The 17,639-nt window shown below is 34.9% G+C and overlaps 1 protein-coding gene across 2 annotated transcripts; it reads right to left on the bottom strand.

Annotated features, from left to right (window-relative positions):
- Positions 1-7,715: 7,715 nt before the first annotated feature.
- Positions 7,716-15,966, bottom strand: LOC18436026 (beta-glucuronosyltransferase GlcAT14B). 2 transcript variants are annotated; one of them, XM_006846054.4, is made up of 5 exons: positions 15,747-15,966; positions 15,236-15,616; positions 13,391-13,466; positions 13,137-13,252; positions 7,716-8,268 (listed from the first exon to the last, which is right to left on the bottom strand). In XM_006846054.4, exons 1-5 carry the CDS (start codon positions 15,763-15,765, stop codon positions 7,751-7,753), a joined length of 1,110 nt encoding a protein of 369 aa, XP_006846117.1. In that variant the 5' UTR covers positions 15,766-15,966; the 3' UTR covers positions 7,716-7,750. The 2 variants fall into 2 exon arrangements, with proteins under 2 accessions (XP_006846117.1, XP_011624070.1); XM_011625768.3 differs by having other exon boundaries at positions 15,236-15,966.
- Positions 15,967-17,639: the final 1,673 nt, after the last annotated feature.

The raw sequence follows: 17,639 nt of genomic DNA, 5'->3' as shown, positions 1-17,639 counted from the left end.
TCATGAATAAAATAAAAAAATATACAGCCCAGATTCCCACTATTTAGATCTAAGCTTATATTCCCACCTAATATATTCAAAAAGTAGGGGCCATTCTCATATTAAAAAAAAAAAAAAAAAATAGGGCCAAATCCACACTCACTTAGCCTTGGGATCGTATTGTTAGCACCACAAATTTCTTAGCGAAAGCCTAAACTTCTATTTGTTGAAAATTTGACCTATCAGATTTTTTTTTATCCTGAGGACGTTTTTCTCAATAATGATACAAAAGCCATTTTAAATAGTATATATGAAATCCTATTTGGTTGACATGAGGTAACGTCATGTGCTAATATTCATTTTGGAGTTTTTATAGGATATTGTATTGGAGGAAAAAGCTATTGTCATTGGAAGAAAAACTTAGGTACGTGTTCGAATTTTTTGTAAGAATTATTTTTTTATATTATAAATGTATAAAATTATTTAATTTTTAAATATATTTTATCAAGTTATAGGAAAGTTTGGATGACATCCTATTATAAGAGGCATTAGTGCTAATAATAGGTTTAGCTCGTTACATATGATTAACAATTTGGTGGCAACTTGTTAATTATAATTGGCTGTATTTAAAGAAATTAAAAGATGAATTATATTTGGATCTCAACTCTTATAGATCATAGATGTGAGAGTTACAAAATATAGTTATCTATAAAAAAAAATTAACCCCTCAAATAAAATAGAGGATGGCTTGGTATATAGGTTTTAATATAGAATATTAAGTCCTTCATATGATTTAAGAACAGATCCGAATAAGTTGTTTATTTATTTATTAATTTTTATTATTGAAATTAACACTATTTTCACCTAACGCATCAAAAAATCATTTACTACCCTTCTAAACCAGTTAAGAGCTCTTCATAATTACCAAAACAGCTAAATTCAGGGGTAAAAGAAATGGAGAAATGGTAATTAAAGAGAGAAAGGGGAAGAAAGAAAGAGGAACGTGGGGTTATTTATCCCGGAGCCAATTGGAAGAGAGAGAGAGAGAGTGTGTGGTTAGTGCTGGTAGGAAAAATACAAAAAGCACGGGCCCTTCTACGGCAACCGCTCACGACACTTTATTTTGAGAGGTATCAGACAAAACAATAAGACAAGCGCTATTCAAATAAGGAATATTTGAGGGACCCAGTTTATATGGGGCCAGGCCGCATAGGTATAAATGCGGGCTTTATTTTTTAGATAGATTTTTGTACTTAATTTTTAAAGACGTAATTTCTAACATGTGGACCGTGAATATGAGAAAATAAGTAAAATTTTAAAACTAGAAATAATAATTTTAGTAAGGAAACATTTGAACCAATAATTTTATATTTAATATGAATGCTTTGCACTTTCTGGACTGCACATGTAGAAATCCCGTTCAGACCGCATTAAACAATTTCCCATATTGGAGAACCAAAATATGTGTAAAGATCTTGACATGATCATTAATGTCCTTACATAGCAATTGTTTCATGCAGGTTTGTACAATATACGTTCTAGAGGTATAAAGCATCCATCTTAAAAATGGATGCAAATATGTAGTCCATTTAAAAACAATTGTAACTAACAATTCAACTATTTTTTTAATATAATAATAATAACAATAATTATTTTTTCATGTTCATGATATCTGTGTTGAAGATTATATATTCTCTAAAAATTAGGATCAAATTACTTATTGCCAAGCCTGCATTTTTACATGTGTGGGCTCGATTGCATGCTTATCCCGTCCAGATTTGAGACAACCAAAGATCTTGGCATGATCATTACTGGCAGAGTAATTGTTTCATGCAAGCTGGATCGAATTTGTACAATATGCGGTCTAGAGATATAAAACATCCATCTTAAAGATAGATACAAATAGGTGGTCCATCTAAAAACAATTGTAACTAACCGTCTAAATGTTTTCATAATATGATAATTATTTCTAGTTTTCATTTTTTTTCATATTCATGATCTCCATGTTAAGGATTATATATTATCTAAAAATTAGGATCAAATTAAAATTTTAAAATATATTTATTGCCAAGCCCACATTTCTACATGTGCGATCTTGTCCACATGCTAACCGCGTCCTTAATTACAAAGGTAGTGATATTTGAGACAATCAAGCGGTTTGATGGTTCTAACATCGGACCGTATTATTTAATAAAAAAAATTGAACAGAATGTGGTCAAATGTTCGAACTTTGAACAAATGGATTACTGGGTCTACTTAAAAAAATAAAATAGAATATGATCCGATGTTTGAAACATCGGACCATGTTAAATTTTTTTAGCAAATAATGTGGGGCAAACTTAGCAAAAAAAATCAAAATTGTTGGGGTCACAAAGCGCTCCGAAGTTTGATAAATAGAACCCGGAGAAAATTTGGTAAAAAAAAAAAAAAATTCGAAAGTTCGTCCCTTCAAATAATAACAATCTATTTTTGGGTCCACTCTCCTCACTTATAAATTACCTTTTTGCCCGAGCTATTTCTCTCTCTAAAAGGTAGGGGTGAGAACAGGTTGGATCGGGGTCGAAACCGACCAGATCCGGATCTAAATTAAAATAGTATACATTAGATCCAGGTCATATTCGAGTCCAAATTGAATCCTAGATATTTGAACTTGGATCTAGATCTAAATAATATACATCAGATTTAGATCTAAATTTGGATCCTGATTACTCTATATATATATTATTTAAAAATTTAAAAAAATATCTTCATATACCCCATTTCAACTTTCGTTTCTTTCTAAACCCAAAACTTCAAAACTTACCTTCTAACCCTTCAAATAACTTTATCTATTTTTATTCTAACTTTTAACCCAAACGAATTAAAAAAGACATATTTTTTCTAACTCTCTCCCCTCATGGGTTTCTCTTTCTAAACTGTTCTTCCTTTCTCTTTCAACAACCCATTTCTTTCCAGCTCAACAATAGTAGAAAATTTCAGTGATTTTGTGTTGAGATCTCAAGAATAGGCTTCCACTTCTTGAAAAAAACAAAAACTGTTAAGGGTGAAAAGGCAGAGGCGAAGAAGAGACCGAGAGTCATGTGCCTTCATGGATTTAGAACGAGTGCTCAGATTCTTAGACAGCAAGTCGGAAAATGGGGACATTCAGTGACTGATAAAGTGGATTTGGTTTTTGTTGACGAGCGGCCTCCTTTACCTTCTTCTGGTTCATCTAAAGACGCTATTCCAAAAAAAAAAAAAAACTCTGAATTTTGGGGAGGCCATCTGTGGTTTCAGTGGGGAAGAAGAGAAAAGGGTAAAATTTCTCTCTATCTATCCTATAGTGGAGGCCATCTGCGGTTTCAGCTGCCCCTTCGTCTTCAATTGCAGACGAGATGACAAACCCTAATCCTAACCCTAACATGTAGTGGCTGCTTGGGCTGCGTCTCTAAGCCATGGAATCATGTATGACGAGACATGGAAACTGGTTAATGACCTAAAAATTGTAGTGAAGAGGTTGAAGGTGAAGCAGATGAAGGATGGGAAGATAAAAGGCAAAACTCTTGGTGATGGCTTCTCAGATCCTGGTTGGTCTCGAGAACTTGGCTCTGAGAGAGAGAGATGGAGGGGAGGGGGAAAACGGAAAAAAGACAGATAAAGAGTTGGGGGAGATAGAGAGAGAGAGAGCGTTTTGGGACGATGATATGGGGACAGAGAAAGGGAATCATGTCGAGAGAGAGAGAAAGGGGTTTAGAAAACAATGTTTTTTTAAAAAATTTGTTGGGGCTAAAAAAATTAGTAAAAAATGAATAAAATAGGTTTAGGGGCTCACAAGATATAATAAAGTGAATTTCTATGTAGTAAGATAGGTTTTGCAACCTTGGATCAATAGAGAAATGAAAGTTGAAAATGGGATTTATGGAGATATTTTTTCAAAATTATATATATATATATATATATATATATATATATATATATAGGGTACGGTTTGTATAGAGCCTAAGCTCTAAACAATCAAATTAGAGCCTACCTTCAAATAGTATCGATAAATATGGTTTTAATATTGGAAATCTTTGTGATAGGCTTAAAATATATCTTCATATTCATTTATAAAGTTTAAAGCTTAAAAAATATTATAGATCAACAGATCTATGAAAACTTGAAAATATTGAGGTCCAAAAATGTATTACAAAATACATTATTTCCAAAACTTGAAATTCATTTTTTTTTCTCATGTCTATGCATCTTGATGTCAAGATGATCGATTTGAAGTATATATATATATATATATATATATATAGGGAAAAGTTTATATACAGCCGAGGCTCTAAACAATCAAATTTGAGCTTACCACAAAACTTTCACTAAAAGAAGTTGTTTTGATGCCCAAATATCTTCAAATCGATCATCTTGACATCAAGATGCATAGACATGAGAAAAAAAAATGAATTTCAAGTTTTGGAAATAGTGCATTTTATAAAGCATTTTTGGACCGTCAATTTTCAAAATTTTCAAGTTTTCATATATATGTCGGTCTACACTATTTTTTAAGCTTTAAACTTCATAAATAAATATAAAAACATATTTTAAGGCGATCACAAAGATTTCCTATATTAAAACCATATTTCTCGACACTATTTGAAGGTAGGCTCTAATTTGATTGTTTAGAGCTTAGGCTTTATACAAACCGCACCCATATATATATATGAGTAATGATCCTGTGAGACCCTCCTACACCCATGTGTGAAAGACCCCAAAGGATCATCATTTAACTTTTCGCAGATCTCTAAAAAAGTTATCACATTGATGTAGGACTTGACTTTTCTAGAGATCGTGTCAAATTTAATGGTGATCCTTTGGGATCCTACACATATGGGTGTGGGAGGGTCTCATAGGATCATTACTCTCTCTCTCTCTTTTTTTTTCTCTATATATATATATATATATATATTAGACGGGGATCTGTATCTGGGTCAGATCCAAATTGAATCCACCTACACCCCTATCTAAATAGGGTCCGAGATTCAAGTTGTGAATCCTAAAAGCCGTCCCCTCTAGACACAGAGTGCATGAGAGAGGGGGGCGGCCCTAGGTTGCAACATTATTATAAACTTTTTCTTTGCGTCAAGAGATTAAGAGCGTCGGACTTCACTTTGGCATACAATTACAAAGAGGAAAAACAGAGTGGGAATCCCATTTCAAAAAAGACTAACAAACACTCTTGAAACACAAACAATCATTGAAATTCGAAGACCCTACTCTATCGAGAAGCTTGGAAATCCCAAGGTCCACTGAAGCAAGAAAGCATGTTCCTTTCTAATCCCTGAGCCCAAACCTCACCAACTCAAAACCACACCAAAACATCATCCTTTCTGCAAGAGTCACAAATATCGGGGATGGGGCAACGCCCATACGGCATCCAAGATGGCATTGTCAAATGAAGTCGGTGAGAATGAACAATGATTTCGCCAATAGGCGAAAATGAACAGTGATTTCGCTTACCCTCATCACCGTCCAAAGTTCATCGCACGGTCACGATTGTCCAGTAATGTTTCATTTTTTTTTTATAAATAGGAAAAAAAAGATTGACCAAAATATCCCCTGAAAATTTTCGGAAGTATTTTGGTCAATATTTACATGTAAAATATTTTTTTAATATTTTTCGTAGATTCACGTATTTTTTATGAGCATAGTCATTCAGATTCGGAAAAAAAAAAAAAATGAAAAAATGAAATACTACCAAACAATCGTGACGGTACGATGAACTTTAAACGGTGATGAGAGTAGGCGAAATCACTGTTCATTTTTCCCTATAGGCGTTTTGTAGTATCTTCCTATATATATATATATATATATATATATATATATATATATATATATATATATATATATATATATATAAGATGGGATTAGCCCACTAGCTCATATGAACATATGAACCCAACGACCCAAATTGAATCTAGGCCGATTTGACGATCACAGATGTTTAGTAGTGCTTGAATTTTATTATTTTTTATAAAAATCCAAATCACTTGAAATTTTAGGTATGTGTTGTTCTCATCAAGGTGCACCTAATAAAAATATATATATAAAACATTATTCATGAAACAAGATAACCAAAATACCCCTCGAATCTTTTCAGAGGTATTTTGGTCAATTTATTTCATGTAAAATATTTTTTTGATATTTTTCAAATATTTAACTATTTTTTATGAACACATGTCTAAAATTTCAAGTGATTTGGATTTGTAGAAAAAAAACAAAAATTCAAACACTAACGGACATCCGTGATCGTCAGATCGGCCCATAATCAATCTGAGACGTTGGGCTCATATGTTCATATGAGCTAGTGGGCTAATCCCATATTTTCTCATATATATATATATATATATATATAGATAATTTTTATTTTTTTTAAATCCCCGAGTTGAACCCCTTATCCGAAATAACTCGGTCTCTGCCACTGCCTACCCAATTAACTCGAACGAGTCCGAGCTGACACGGTCGATTTTTCAAACACCTGTCATGGGCGTCCTTCTCTATTCTTATTCTCTTTTTGCCATGAAAATCGTTTTTTATTCATTTTCATTTTTCAGTGGAGGACTTCGATTGAATAGTGAATCTATGGGGCCACGTTTGAGAAAAGGGAAAATGTGATGCAGCGAAATCCACCATTGCCAAATCAAAATGTATTCCCATCAAAATATTTTCCCCTAAATCATGTTTTAGCAAGGAATTGATTTATCCTAAGGAAAATTGTTTCCTCCTATTTTGTTAACCTATCTTGAACTCCTCAGAAAATCAGTTTTTGCTTGCTGCTTGTCCGGGAGGTGTCGATCAGGAAAAAGAAAAAGAAGTACATAGTAAGATCACTTATTTATATTTGGTACATGAAGTTCACAACTGATCTTGACCATTGCATTTAAAATTAAATGATTGTATTTATTCTATTAGGTAAATGGTCTCATAGTATATGATCCCTTCTTTTTTTTATAATTATAGGAATGAGAGGTCCCTACGTGTTTTTTGAATTAGTTAATGGTTTTTTAAGTTATCCATGAGATTGAAAACCACAATATACAATTAATGAATTAATTAATGGTTTTTTAAGTTGTCCATGAGAATGAAAACCACAACATACAATTGCAATATGGGGTGTGCTACCACCACGACCTCAACCCCTCTCCCGTATACAAGCCCTTATTAAAAAGGGTAAATAAACAGTATTCAACAGTTACTTAAAATAGCTGAAATTCACATATCTATGACAAATGAGATTTTCCAAAATAACCCATTAATTGTAGCATTATTTTTTGATTTAGTATTAATATCACTAATTATTATTAATAAATTCTTTCCATTGAAGTAGACAAAATTCCCAATGAGAACCAAAGGGTGGGCCTACATGCCAGCTCAATCTTATGGGAAAGCATAACATGCACCATAAGTGTAACTATGCAACGAAACATCCCTTCACTTGTAATGAAGGTTTAAAACCAATTTGCTACAATTTCTTTTTAAAACGTAAATAAATACAAAAAATGCTTCAAAATCTGAAGTGAAATTCGTTGAACATTAATTTTTCTTGTTCTTTTTTCTTTTCTGTTTACCATGTGTGATGAAACCCACCAAAAATACGAAAGAGCACAAAAAGATGGGAATTCACCACACTACAAATTATTTACAACATTAATTTTTCTTCTTTTTTTTTCTGTTCTGTTTACCTCGTGTGATGGTAACCCACCAAAAATACGAAAGAGCACAAAAAGATGGGAATTCAACTCATTATAAATTATTTACACTGCCTAGACCTGAAATTTTCAGGATCAAGAAGTTTCAAGAGCAATTTTTCGAGCCTCTTCGAACCCAAACCAGGTCTAACAACATCAAGGCCTCCTCTTAAAGAAGCACAAGGGTCTCTTCCTAAAGATTTTGAACCCATGCACCAACCACCAGGGGTAAATTTGCCAATAGATCTTCCCAAGAGCTCCTTGTCTATTTTCTCCAAGACTGGAGCATCCCTAGCAAACTTGCGAGCAAAAGGTGCACCACTCTGTACCATGCCTTCGAAATGCACAGAGGTGAGAGATACTGGGTGTTGTCGAGGTGGGTTGTGCCACATAATGTAGTGGAGGTCATGGTTGATGGTTGTGTTTTGGTAGTCCTTGGCATTGCATATAACCGTGTGGAAGTAACCCTCTGGCGAAGATAAGAAGTTGGTGTAGTACAAGAGGAGCGTTCGGGGGAGGTTGTCCCAGCCGTGTATGCAGAACTCGAGGAATGACCGGCTCAGCACCACCCATGCAGATCCTAGGGAGAAAGGGAAGAAAATCTGTGCTTAGAATATGTGAAAATGGCAATGCACTAGTAGTGCAAGAGTTTTTGGGTCCAGTGAGAAATATGGGTGTGAATATGAAGGATCTCTCTCTCTCTCTCTCTCTCTCTCTCTCTCTCTCTATTATTAGAAGTCAACAGAAGCACCTATATCTTGTTTACATTTAGAAATCATATGCTTAAAAATCACATTTAACTCAATTCTCACTAAAAATTTTTGGCTCTTTGTTTCTTATAAGGAAACTTTCAGCTAGTTGACAGCAAATTAAGTTAATAGATGTGTAAAACCAAGCAGGTGCCAACATGGAGCACATTAAGGCTTTCACTGAAGTCAAGCACCATAGATCATTGGCATGACATTTTCTGTATCAACAGTCAGGTTTTTGAAGTTGAACCCCATTCGTACCTAAACAGAAGGAGAAGCATATTTGCATGCCGATGCAAAGTACCAAGTCAATTATCCAAAAATGCTAACCCAATAGAGAGCGTCACAGCCTTATTACTGCAGCTTGAATCCTTTTTTAATAACTACAGGATGAATCCATATCACAAAGACAGCGCCGGAAATGCCCTCCCAAAATTAGCTGCTGAGACACGGCACATTCCTAGGAGATGCGGTCGAAAAAACAAAAAGAATACAAGATTCTTTTAAGTTTCTGAAGTGTGGGACATATATGTTTAGTCCTTTGAGTGCCGACACATGCCAAAAACCAGGGAAACACATGCCCAACTAAGTGGATGATTCCTATCTTCCAATTTTGTCCAGCCTCAGAAATCACACCACCATTCATTTCACCACAACTATCCAGACCAGCCAGACTGCCTACAAGTACAATGGTCAGTTTGATCCAAAGCAAAACCATGCTTCACTTAAAAACCAGTCAAAACCAAAGTTTGGCAGGCGTTAGCCTGTTGGACTGACCAGCTCTTACTGGTTGGACTGTCTAAAACAAGTTTGGGCAAAGTATTTTTCTTTCATACATTATACTTTACAATTTGTTTTACTGTTTTCCCTATTTCCCTTCGCTTTCTAAAAATCTGCTCCAGCCAGCCCTATGGGGAGACCCCTCATCTGATTGGTGGCCAGTCCAATCTTGTCAACATTAGAGGCTTACATAGACATTCAAGGTAAAAGTCCACTCCACGATAATGTTTCTGTACAAATAGAGCATTAAAAAAGCTAGAGAGAGTAGTACAAATTGCTTTTTTTTGTTTTTTCCATTAAGCTAGTTTCTTGAAGGCATAGAATATGAAGGAATATCAGCCTTTAGGCTGAGTACAGATCAAATAAATGAATGAATATCAACCTTTAAGTTGAGAATAGATCAGGCATAGAACTCCAGATGCCTAAACAAGTGTGGTCACAAGCCCATAAATTATCAAAGCTTCAGGCACATCCATCACAACAGCCTTTATGTTAACATGAGGTCTCTAAAAATGACACATAAATGGAAGACTGCCTCTCAAGTTAAAAGGGCAACATAATCAGCACATATCATTCTCATGCAAAGCACATCCAACCCACATTCTCAAAAAATGAGTCGGACAAGCTAGTGGCACCAATGATGATAAACACTTGCAAAGCTGGATAACCCAATAAATGATCCCAACTTAATGCGTGTGACTATTTTAGTTTTATCCTTGCTTTACAAATCGAATTGGGCATTTTATTTTTAAGAATTTTTTTTTATATTTTTTTACAGGTACCCCCAAGTTAAAAGTATACACCCTAAAAATTGGAGCTCAATTTGATTTAAAATAATAATAATAATAAATTTGAAACAACTGTCATGCAGTCCCCCCATCCAGATTTGATTGGAATGTGAGCAAATGCTAGAGTACCCTGGGTGAATTTAAGCTTTTCCCATATGTATGTGTGTATGGAGAGAGAGAGAGAGAGAGAGAGAGAGAAAGAGAGACCCAACTTTTTTATTCTTTAGAAGAGAGAAAAAGGTCTTTCAAATGTTCACTTTTGTGTTTGTCTAAGCGCTATTACGCAAGTAGTATGCGTGCATGTGGGAAATGTCTGTGTGCGAAGAGAGAGATTTGATTATTTCTTTGGTTTATGTGTTTGTGTCACGTGTGCTTTTAATGTCCATATTTTTTTAATATTGTAGAGAAAAATAAAAAAAAGCAAATAGTTTCCAAAGCAATAAGGTTAAAGTGGTAGAGTGATTCATTTGACCTCAAGAGGTCTCAAGCTGGAGCCCTCCATGTTAAGGTTTACCAAAGCTTACATGCTTTAAGACGCGAGTCTGCGTGTCTCTGGATAAGCTACGCAAGTCCTTATGGGCCTGCCCCATAGTCTCTAGATAAGACCAGCAGGTCTTTCTAAGTCATGTTTTTGCCATGTCCGATACATTTTGCCAGGTCAAAACACATCGATATATGAAATGGAGGGGACGTGGCATTTCCTGGTAACATAGATATTATCTTAATATCATCTAGAAATTCTTAGAATCTTTAAAAAATTCATATTCTCCAAAAGACAGCACTCACTTTGGTAGTAATCCACTCTAGTCCTTGCTTGCCCACCTAGGCATACCTTGCCAATTCCCTCCTCGAAGACTAAGTTCTCAATCTAGTCTTTTTCCATATCCTGATTAATAAAAGAGTAGCTGGTCTTACAACCCATGTCATCCACCTCCAACAAATGAAGGAACTCAACAAAATCATGGTCCCTTTAAAGTGAAGCTAAGACCCATGACAATCAAGGAGATCAACCAAATACTCCGTCCAGCAATAAAAGGCAGTAGCCGAAATTCCCAACACATTTTCTCTCCATCCAATTCATCTTGTGTTCAAGTGCCAATCCAATCACCTAAGGATAAAATAAAGGGATGCACAACACCCTTTGGACTATTTTTTAGATGAATCATAGTCCCAACTCAATCCATAGGACCCACGAAAGCCAAGAAAAACCTCAATGGGAAGCCGTAGTAAGCTGTTGAATAAAGGAAACCTAAAATCTTGAGAGTTCCAAAGATGGCAATCACCAAATCAAAGAGATGAAGACCCCTGGATCACATCCTCAAATGCAACCAATCCACAATTACCCAAACCACAATTTCTGCAACATATGCTATCATGGTGTACACTGTCATTAACCTTCTCCATGTCAACCCATGGCATTGCTCATGGGCCACTAAATCCGCATTCAAAATTGGACTCTCTCAGAAAACGCCCTTAGCTTTGGAAACCAGAAACAGTCTCACTTCCTCAGTAAGTAATCCCAAGTCCCAACACCTTGATTAGGATGTCATAGAGACCTCCCACCAAGCTGAATGGCGAGCTCTAAAAATGGAAGGGCCAATCTATGGTAGGAGCTAGCACTAATCCAAAGAACCAGTCAATATGTCTCATAGAATGTAGCAACATAGACATTATGTCCACCATGGTTAATTTAAGGGGAAATATCCTCCTACCCTTTATTTTTGGTTTTCACATCTCAATAGACCCAAAGATTCAAAATATATCTCCTAAACCCCTGACTAACTTTACCCACTTTTAACTATTTTTTTAACTATAACAAATATAAAAAAGACATGCTCATTCGAAACCATTCCTCTCTTTACGTGATATATTCCCCCCAAATTTCTCTCTCTAACATTCACCCTCTTTGTCTCTCTAAGGGGGGAAAGAGAGAGTGAGAAACACGGGGGGAGAGAGAGTCGGAAAATAGGTAGAGAGATTTAGAGGAAAATCACGTGAAGTGAGAGAAAAGATGGTGTTTAGAAAGGATGTCTTTTCTATATTTGTTAGGGGCAAAAAATACATTTAAAGGGGACTTAGCTTAGAGGGTTAAAAGATATAAAACATAGAATTTTTATGACCCAAGATATGTTTTGAAACCTTGGGTCTATTGAGATATAAAACTTAAAAAATAAGGGGTATGGAGATATTTTCCCTTAATTTAAATACCACATAAAAGACCAAGAGAAACATATCTAATGCAAGGGCCTTGGGCATTCCATGAAACTAAAGAGATTACATGAGAAAACTACCTATGTTAAACACAGACTAAAAGATGTTAGGAACCTATTATTTTTCATAATATCATCTTTGTCGAGGTGAAATTTTAACAATTCAAATATGTCCCTAAATGTTTCCAAACCTGCCCTCATTCAGAAAATGATTACACAAGAGGACCTCTATAGTTTGCTTTATACTAGGTTACTGCTTCAAGCTGGACTAGAAGTTCCTTTCTGATAAAATTTTTGAGATAAAAGCATTAAACACAAAGTGATTGGGACCACACTAGACTCTAAATGCCAACACACAAGAGGAGATGACACGTGGACTTAGAAGCATACATCTATACCCACACGAATAAGGTTCTCGCTTCTATGAGAAAACACGACCATCAAGGGAATCTCGTAGGGTTTTGCTAGAATTGACTCAGAGGGCATGCTAGTGAGAGTGTCATCCATCTTAGTTCCTCTGTGAGCATATTTGAGCAGGAAATTTGGTTTTAAGTCTTCCCTAGACCCTATCCAACATAGAAGAGACTATTAAACTATTGGACTTTTTGGGTATTGGCTAATTCGACTCCGCGTGCTTTTTCCCCAGGGATCTCATCTTCCCATAATTTTAAGATGTTCATACATTAAAGACCTTAATTATCTACAGCAGTGCAAAATAGCAAATGAGGCACAATAAAGGAAATAAATCTTCCCAAAGTTTAACATACTAAAAATGTTGGAGGAGAGCAATAATGGTGAACAGTTCTAGTGGTAATACAAGATTAACGTGTATGCATTTTATGGTAAGATAACAGGAAGAGCAATGCATGTAATGCCATTTAATGACTTAGATTTTAGATTATACGTAAGTTTGGAAACTACCTATAAATATTTTGAAGGAAGATGGCATGGAACGATGCTGAGTGGCCCAAAATATGTCAGATTTTTCAGAATTGTATAATCCTGGATCTATGATGATCGGTTTTGCCCTTTGGTACCTGCAACAATAGGATGAAAAAATGGTCAGAATTTATTTATTCCCTATCTAATCATCATAACTTCAACCATTAGTTGCAAGAACCTTTGCAATCAAAATATTGGAGAACATCAAACCTAAAATAGAAAACAAAGCTCACTCTTTCCATCCGATGTCACTCGTGTGCTCAATGAAGTTCAGGTCCCTAGGCATGTATGAGAAAACATGAAGCAGGTCTGCAGCAAAAAGCACGAGTCAGTAAACCAACACACTTTTGGAATAAATAAAACTAACTGTGAATAAAAATATAATCATGCGAATAATGAAATTGCACAGTTACCACCATTATAGGTGATCATATTGAGATTTCATTGGATAATAACTACTAGAACCAATGTTGTCAGATTCGGTTCGGAGTCTTCTTTGGTTTGGTGAGAAAAATGAAGCATTTTGATGCTTCGGCCAATTGGGGGAAGACTTTGAAATTTTTTTAATTTAATATAAATAAATTAGATAGTTATATATAAACATATATAAAAATAATGAAAAAATAAAAAAAAAAATTCAAAAAAAAAAAAAAAAACTTTTATATGGATATTTCTTTGCTTAAGCCGAATCTACCCTAAGTAGACCCGAATCTGACCAAAGCGGTACGAACCTGGCCGAAGTGGCAGCTCTAGGCTTCACTTTGTTTCAGTCTAAGCCTAAAATCCAAAGGCTTCGACCTCTTCGGCCGAAGCGAAGCAAATTTGAGAACACTAACTAGAACAAATGATATAGAAAAATTATGCCTCATTATTTTTTCTGATAGATAGGAATTCCCCTTACCTCAAAAAGAATATAGCCTAATTTCATGGATTTATTTATGGAAAAGTTTTTCATTCAGGGTGGACTGCATTTCTACATATGCGGTCCAGAAAGTGTAAAGCTTCCATCATTTTGAAGATGGATGCAAGTAGGTGTCCCATCTAAAAACAATGAAAACTAACGGTCCAAATGCTTTCTTCCTGAAATTATTATTTCTAGTTTTTAAAATTTATTTACTTTTTTATATTTATGATCCTCCATGTTAGAGATTACATGTCCTTAAAAATTAAGTCTTAAATCCATCTCAAAAATAGATTTATTAAGAGGCCCACATTTCTACATATGCGGGCTTGGCCACATAGAAACCGGGTCCTTTATTTATACACACCATTGTTAAAGCCTGAGCTAGTAAATTTAGAAGTCCATTGATAACTTCATGAAGAAGTCAAAGAAGAAAAATGCATCCAATCTGAGAAAAACTGACCCGATCAATTCAAAATTATATGAATCAGGGGGTGGAATCTAAAAATGTATACCAATAAATAATCAGTTAAATCATACCTTCAAAGAAAACTTTGAAACAAATTTTTATTTGACACAAAGAAATGCTGAAATGATGTTTTATGCACAAAATACAAGATGGTGGGGAGGAAACACCACATACATCAGGTGCAGTCAAGTCAAACAAGGGATTAACTATATTGACAGCCATGTGCACCTGAATCACTAAAAAATGAATAGATAAATAACCACCTATAGGAAAAAAAATCACTGGTGGCAATAAAAAAAAAACATAGAAGTAAACGAGAAAGAGAGAGAAAAGTTCAAAAAAATGTAATACCCAAAACCAGGCACAGAGAAACAAGCAATTTAAAATAAATATAAATATGCATCCTAAAGCAACCAAAAGAATCCCAGCTACCAAACACCAAAGATTTCCAAACAAAAATCACAGAAACCCATTCGATGGACAATGAGAAATAGATCAAATTAATACAAAAACATTTGATACCAAACACTAAATGAAACTAATCTACACTAAAACCAAAAGAATCCCAACTACCAAACACCAAAGATTTCCAAACAAAAATCACAGAAATCCATTCCATGGACAATGAGAAATTGATCAAATTAATACAAAAACATTTGATACCAAAAACTAAATGAAACTAATCTAAACTAAAACAAAAAAACTAACCATCCTGAGTCATCAGAGGATAATCAGAAGCACTCAAATTGATGAACCAGTCCCAGGCCTTCGCCCTTTTCAGCAGAATCGCCACTGCATGGAGAGTGCAAGCAATCATGGTCGGTCCTTTATAAGTAACAAGGTTTGCATTGCCTACAACCTTAACATTATTGGCCTCCACAAACACTGCCTCCAGTTTAGCAAACTTAGCTAAATCTAGCCGCTCTTTTGGTGAGGCCTCGAGATCCATATGCAAAAGATAGTAATTTCTAGGATGATATACAGCTTGTAACAATCTCCTCATTCTCAACCCATCTCCTTTTGTTCCAGAAATGAGATATGCGAACCTTGGGAGCCGCGGAAACCCTGATTCTTCAGTAGAATCAAAACCTACACCCAAAAGTTCAGAACTTTTATCGGATTCGAACCCAGAGATCGTAGAAACTGGGGTCTCAAAACTATGATTTTCATTCCTTAGGGTTGCAACAATAAGAAAAGTAACAGAGGCCAAAGAGCTTACGAGCAAAGGCATTAGCCATTTTCTCTCCAAGCGGGAGTTGCAGAGATGGTGAGGCTTCTTCATGGCTTGAAGAATAGCCAAATTTGGCTGGAACTCTAGAGGAGAAAAACTTCAAGAGTGATCATGGTGCGGTAAATTAGAAGGAATCGCCAGATTTCGAGAAGGCAGTTGCAGAGATAGTGGGGTTTCTTCATGGTCCAAAACTAGGTAGAATTTAAGTAAAGAAAATTCTTCATAGAAAGCTGGAAATCTCATGCGGAAAGTGGCAACAAATTTAGGGTTTGAGGATGCTAAATTTGGAAGGACAGCCAGAAAGGGAGGTAAAAGACAGTTGAGAGACGAGTTGCAGTGTATCCATCGATCGTGGCCGTCTCCAGAAACGAGGAAAGCGCCTTTTTAATGGGCCCCCTATTTGTGTTTTTAAACTCAACTTTGGAATGTTTTTTAACCAAGTTCAGAGAGAGAGAGAGAAATTATTTGTATTTTTAAAGTGAAGCGTGGAGATAATATTTTTTTACCAAGTTTAGAGAGAAAGAGAGAGTAATTAACATTTCTTTTTAACGGGAGAGAGGGGAGGAGAGAGAACTATATAGACCCGAGGTTCTAAACAATCAAAATAAACTGCACTTTCAAATAATAAATATGGCTTTAATATTGAAAATCTGTGTGACAACTTTAAAATATATTGTTATTTTTAATTATAAAATTTAAAGTTTTGTAAATCAAATGGACTTATAAAAACTTGAAAATTTTGAAAATCAACTGCTCAAAAATTTAAATTTGTTAGAAGGTACATAATTTTCAAAGCTTTGAGTTAATTTTTTTCTCATGTCTATATATCTCGACGCGAAGATGATCAACTTAAAGATATTTGAGCACCAAAATAACGATTTCTAATGAAATTTTTAAGGGAACCCTATTTAAAATTTTGCCAATTAAATAATGTTTTGAAATTGCAGTTTAGGAGATAGAGGAGCACGGAGGTTTGAATATGCAACGAGGTGGGCCCACTTATCGCCGAAAGAAGTAGCAGCGAATGTAATGAGGAGTACGACTGATATTTTTATTGATGTTTTGAAACTCCTGAATCAAATTGGTTTCGTATGCTTCCCCGAAAATTGTTTCCCATGAGATATTAGGTAGTATGTAGGAATTTTATTTGGGAAAGGTTTATACATAGCCGAGACTCTAAACGATCAAATTTGAGCCTATTTCAAAACTTTCATTAGAAGAGGCTGTTTTGATGCCTAAATATCTTCAATTTGATTATCATGAAATCAATATGAATGGACATGAGAAAAAAATGGATTTCAAGTTTTGGAAATAGCGCAATTTGTAACACATTTTTTTACCGTCAATTTTCAATATTTTCAAGTGTTCATAGGTCTGTCGATCTTACACTATTTTTTAAGCTTTAAACTTTGTAAATAAATATGAAAATATATTTTAAGGCTATCACAAAGATTTTCAATATTAAAACCACATTTCTCGATAGTATTTGAAGGTACGGTTTAATTTGATTGTTTAAAGCCTAGACTCTATATAAACCGCACCCATTCTATTTGAATTAGTTTCTTATAGGGAAAATATCATTAAAGGGGATAAAACCCCTTAGAATATCACTAGATCTTATAAACTTGTTTCTCATAGAAAAAGCCATTGCCCTTTTTCTCACCACTCTTTTCGCACAAAACAAACACCGGAAAATAGCTCTTTCCTTGGAAGTACTTTCTTAGAGAGGGTTTTCCCATGAACCCTACAAGTTATGTTTATTAATGTTCTTGGTTGTTATATTTTTTTATAGAAGATGAATAGGATCATCAAACGGAACCAACGAACTAGTTAAACTAATAATTTTAGTCGTAAGGTGGTTTACTTTTCAAAAAGTTCTTT

The sequence above is a fragment of the Amborella trichopoda genome, chromosome 8 (assembly GCF_054954075.1).
Source record: "Amborella trichopoda isolate Santa Cruz 75 chromosome 8, AtrichopodaSantaCruz75HAP2 v2.0, whole genome shotgun sequence".
Lineage (NCBI taxonomy): Eukaryota > Viridiplantae > Streptophyta > Magnoliopsida > Amborellales > Amborellaceae > Amborella > Amborella trichopoda.
Note: the sequence above shows the minus strand (reverse complement) of the source record. Positions and strands in the feature narration are given on the sequence as shown.

Coding starts and splice junctions, on each gene's coding strand:
- LOC18436026 (XM_011625768.3), bottom strand. CDS start 15,809: ATGAAGAAGCCTCACCATCTCTGCAACTCCCGCTTGGAGAGAAAATGG. Junction 13,253..13,390: donor AGTGACATCGGATGGAAAGA/GTGAGCTTTGTT, acceptor CTATTGTTGCAG/GTACCAAAGGGCAAAACCGA. Junction 8,269..13,136: donor TTCCTTCAAAATATTTATAG/GTAGTTTCCAAA, acceptor CTTTCTCCCTAG/GATCTGCATGGGTGGTGCTG.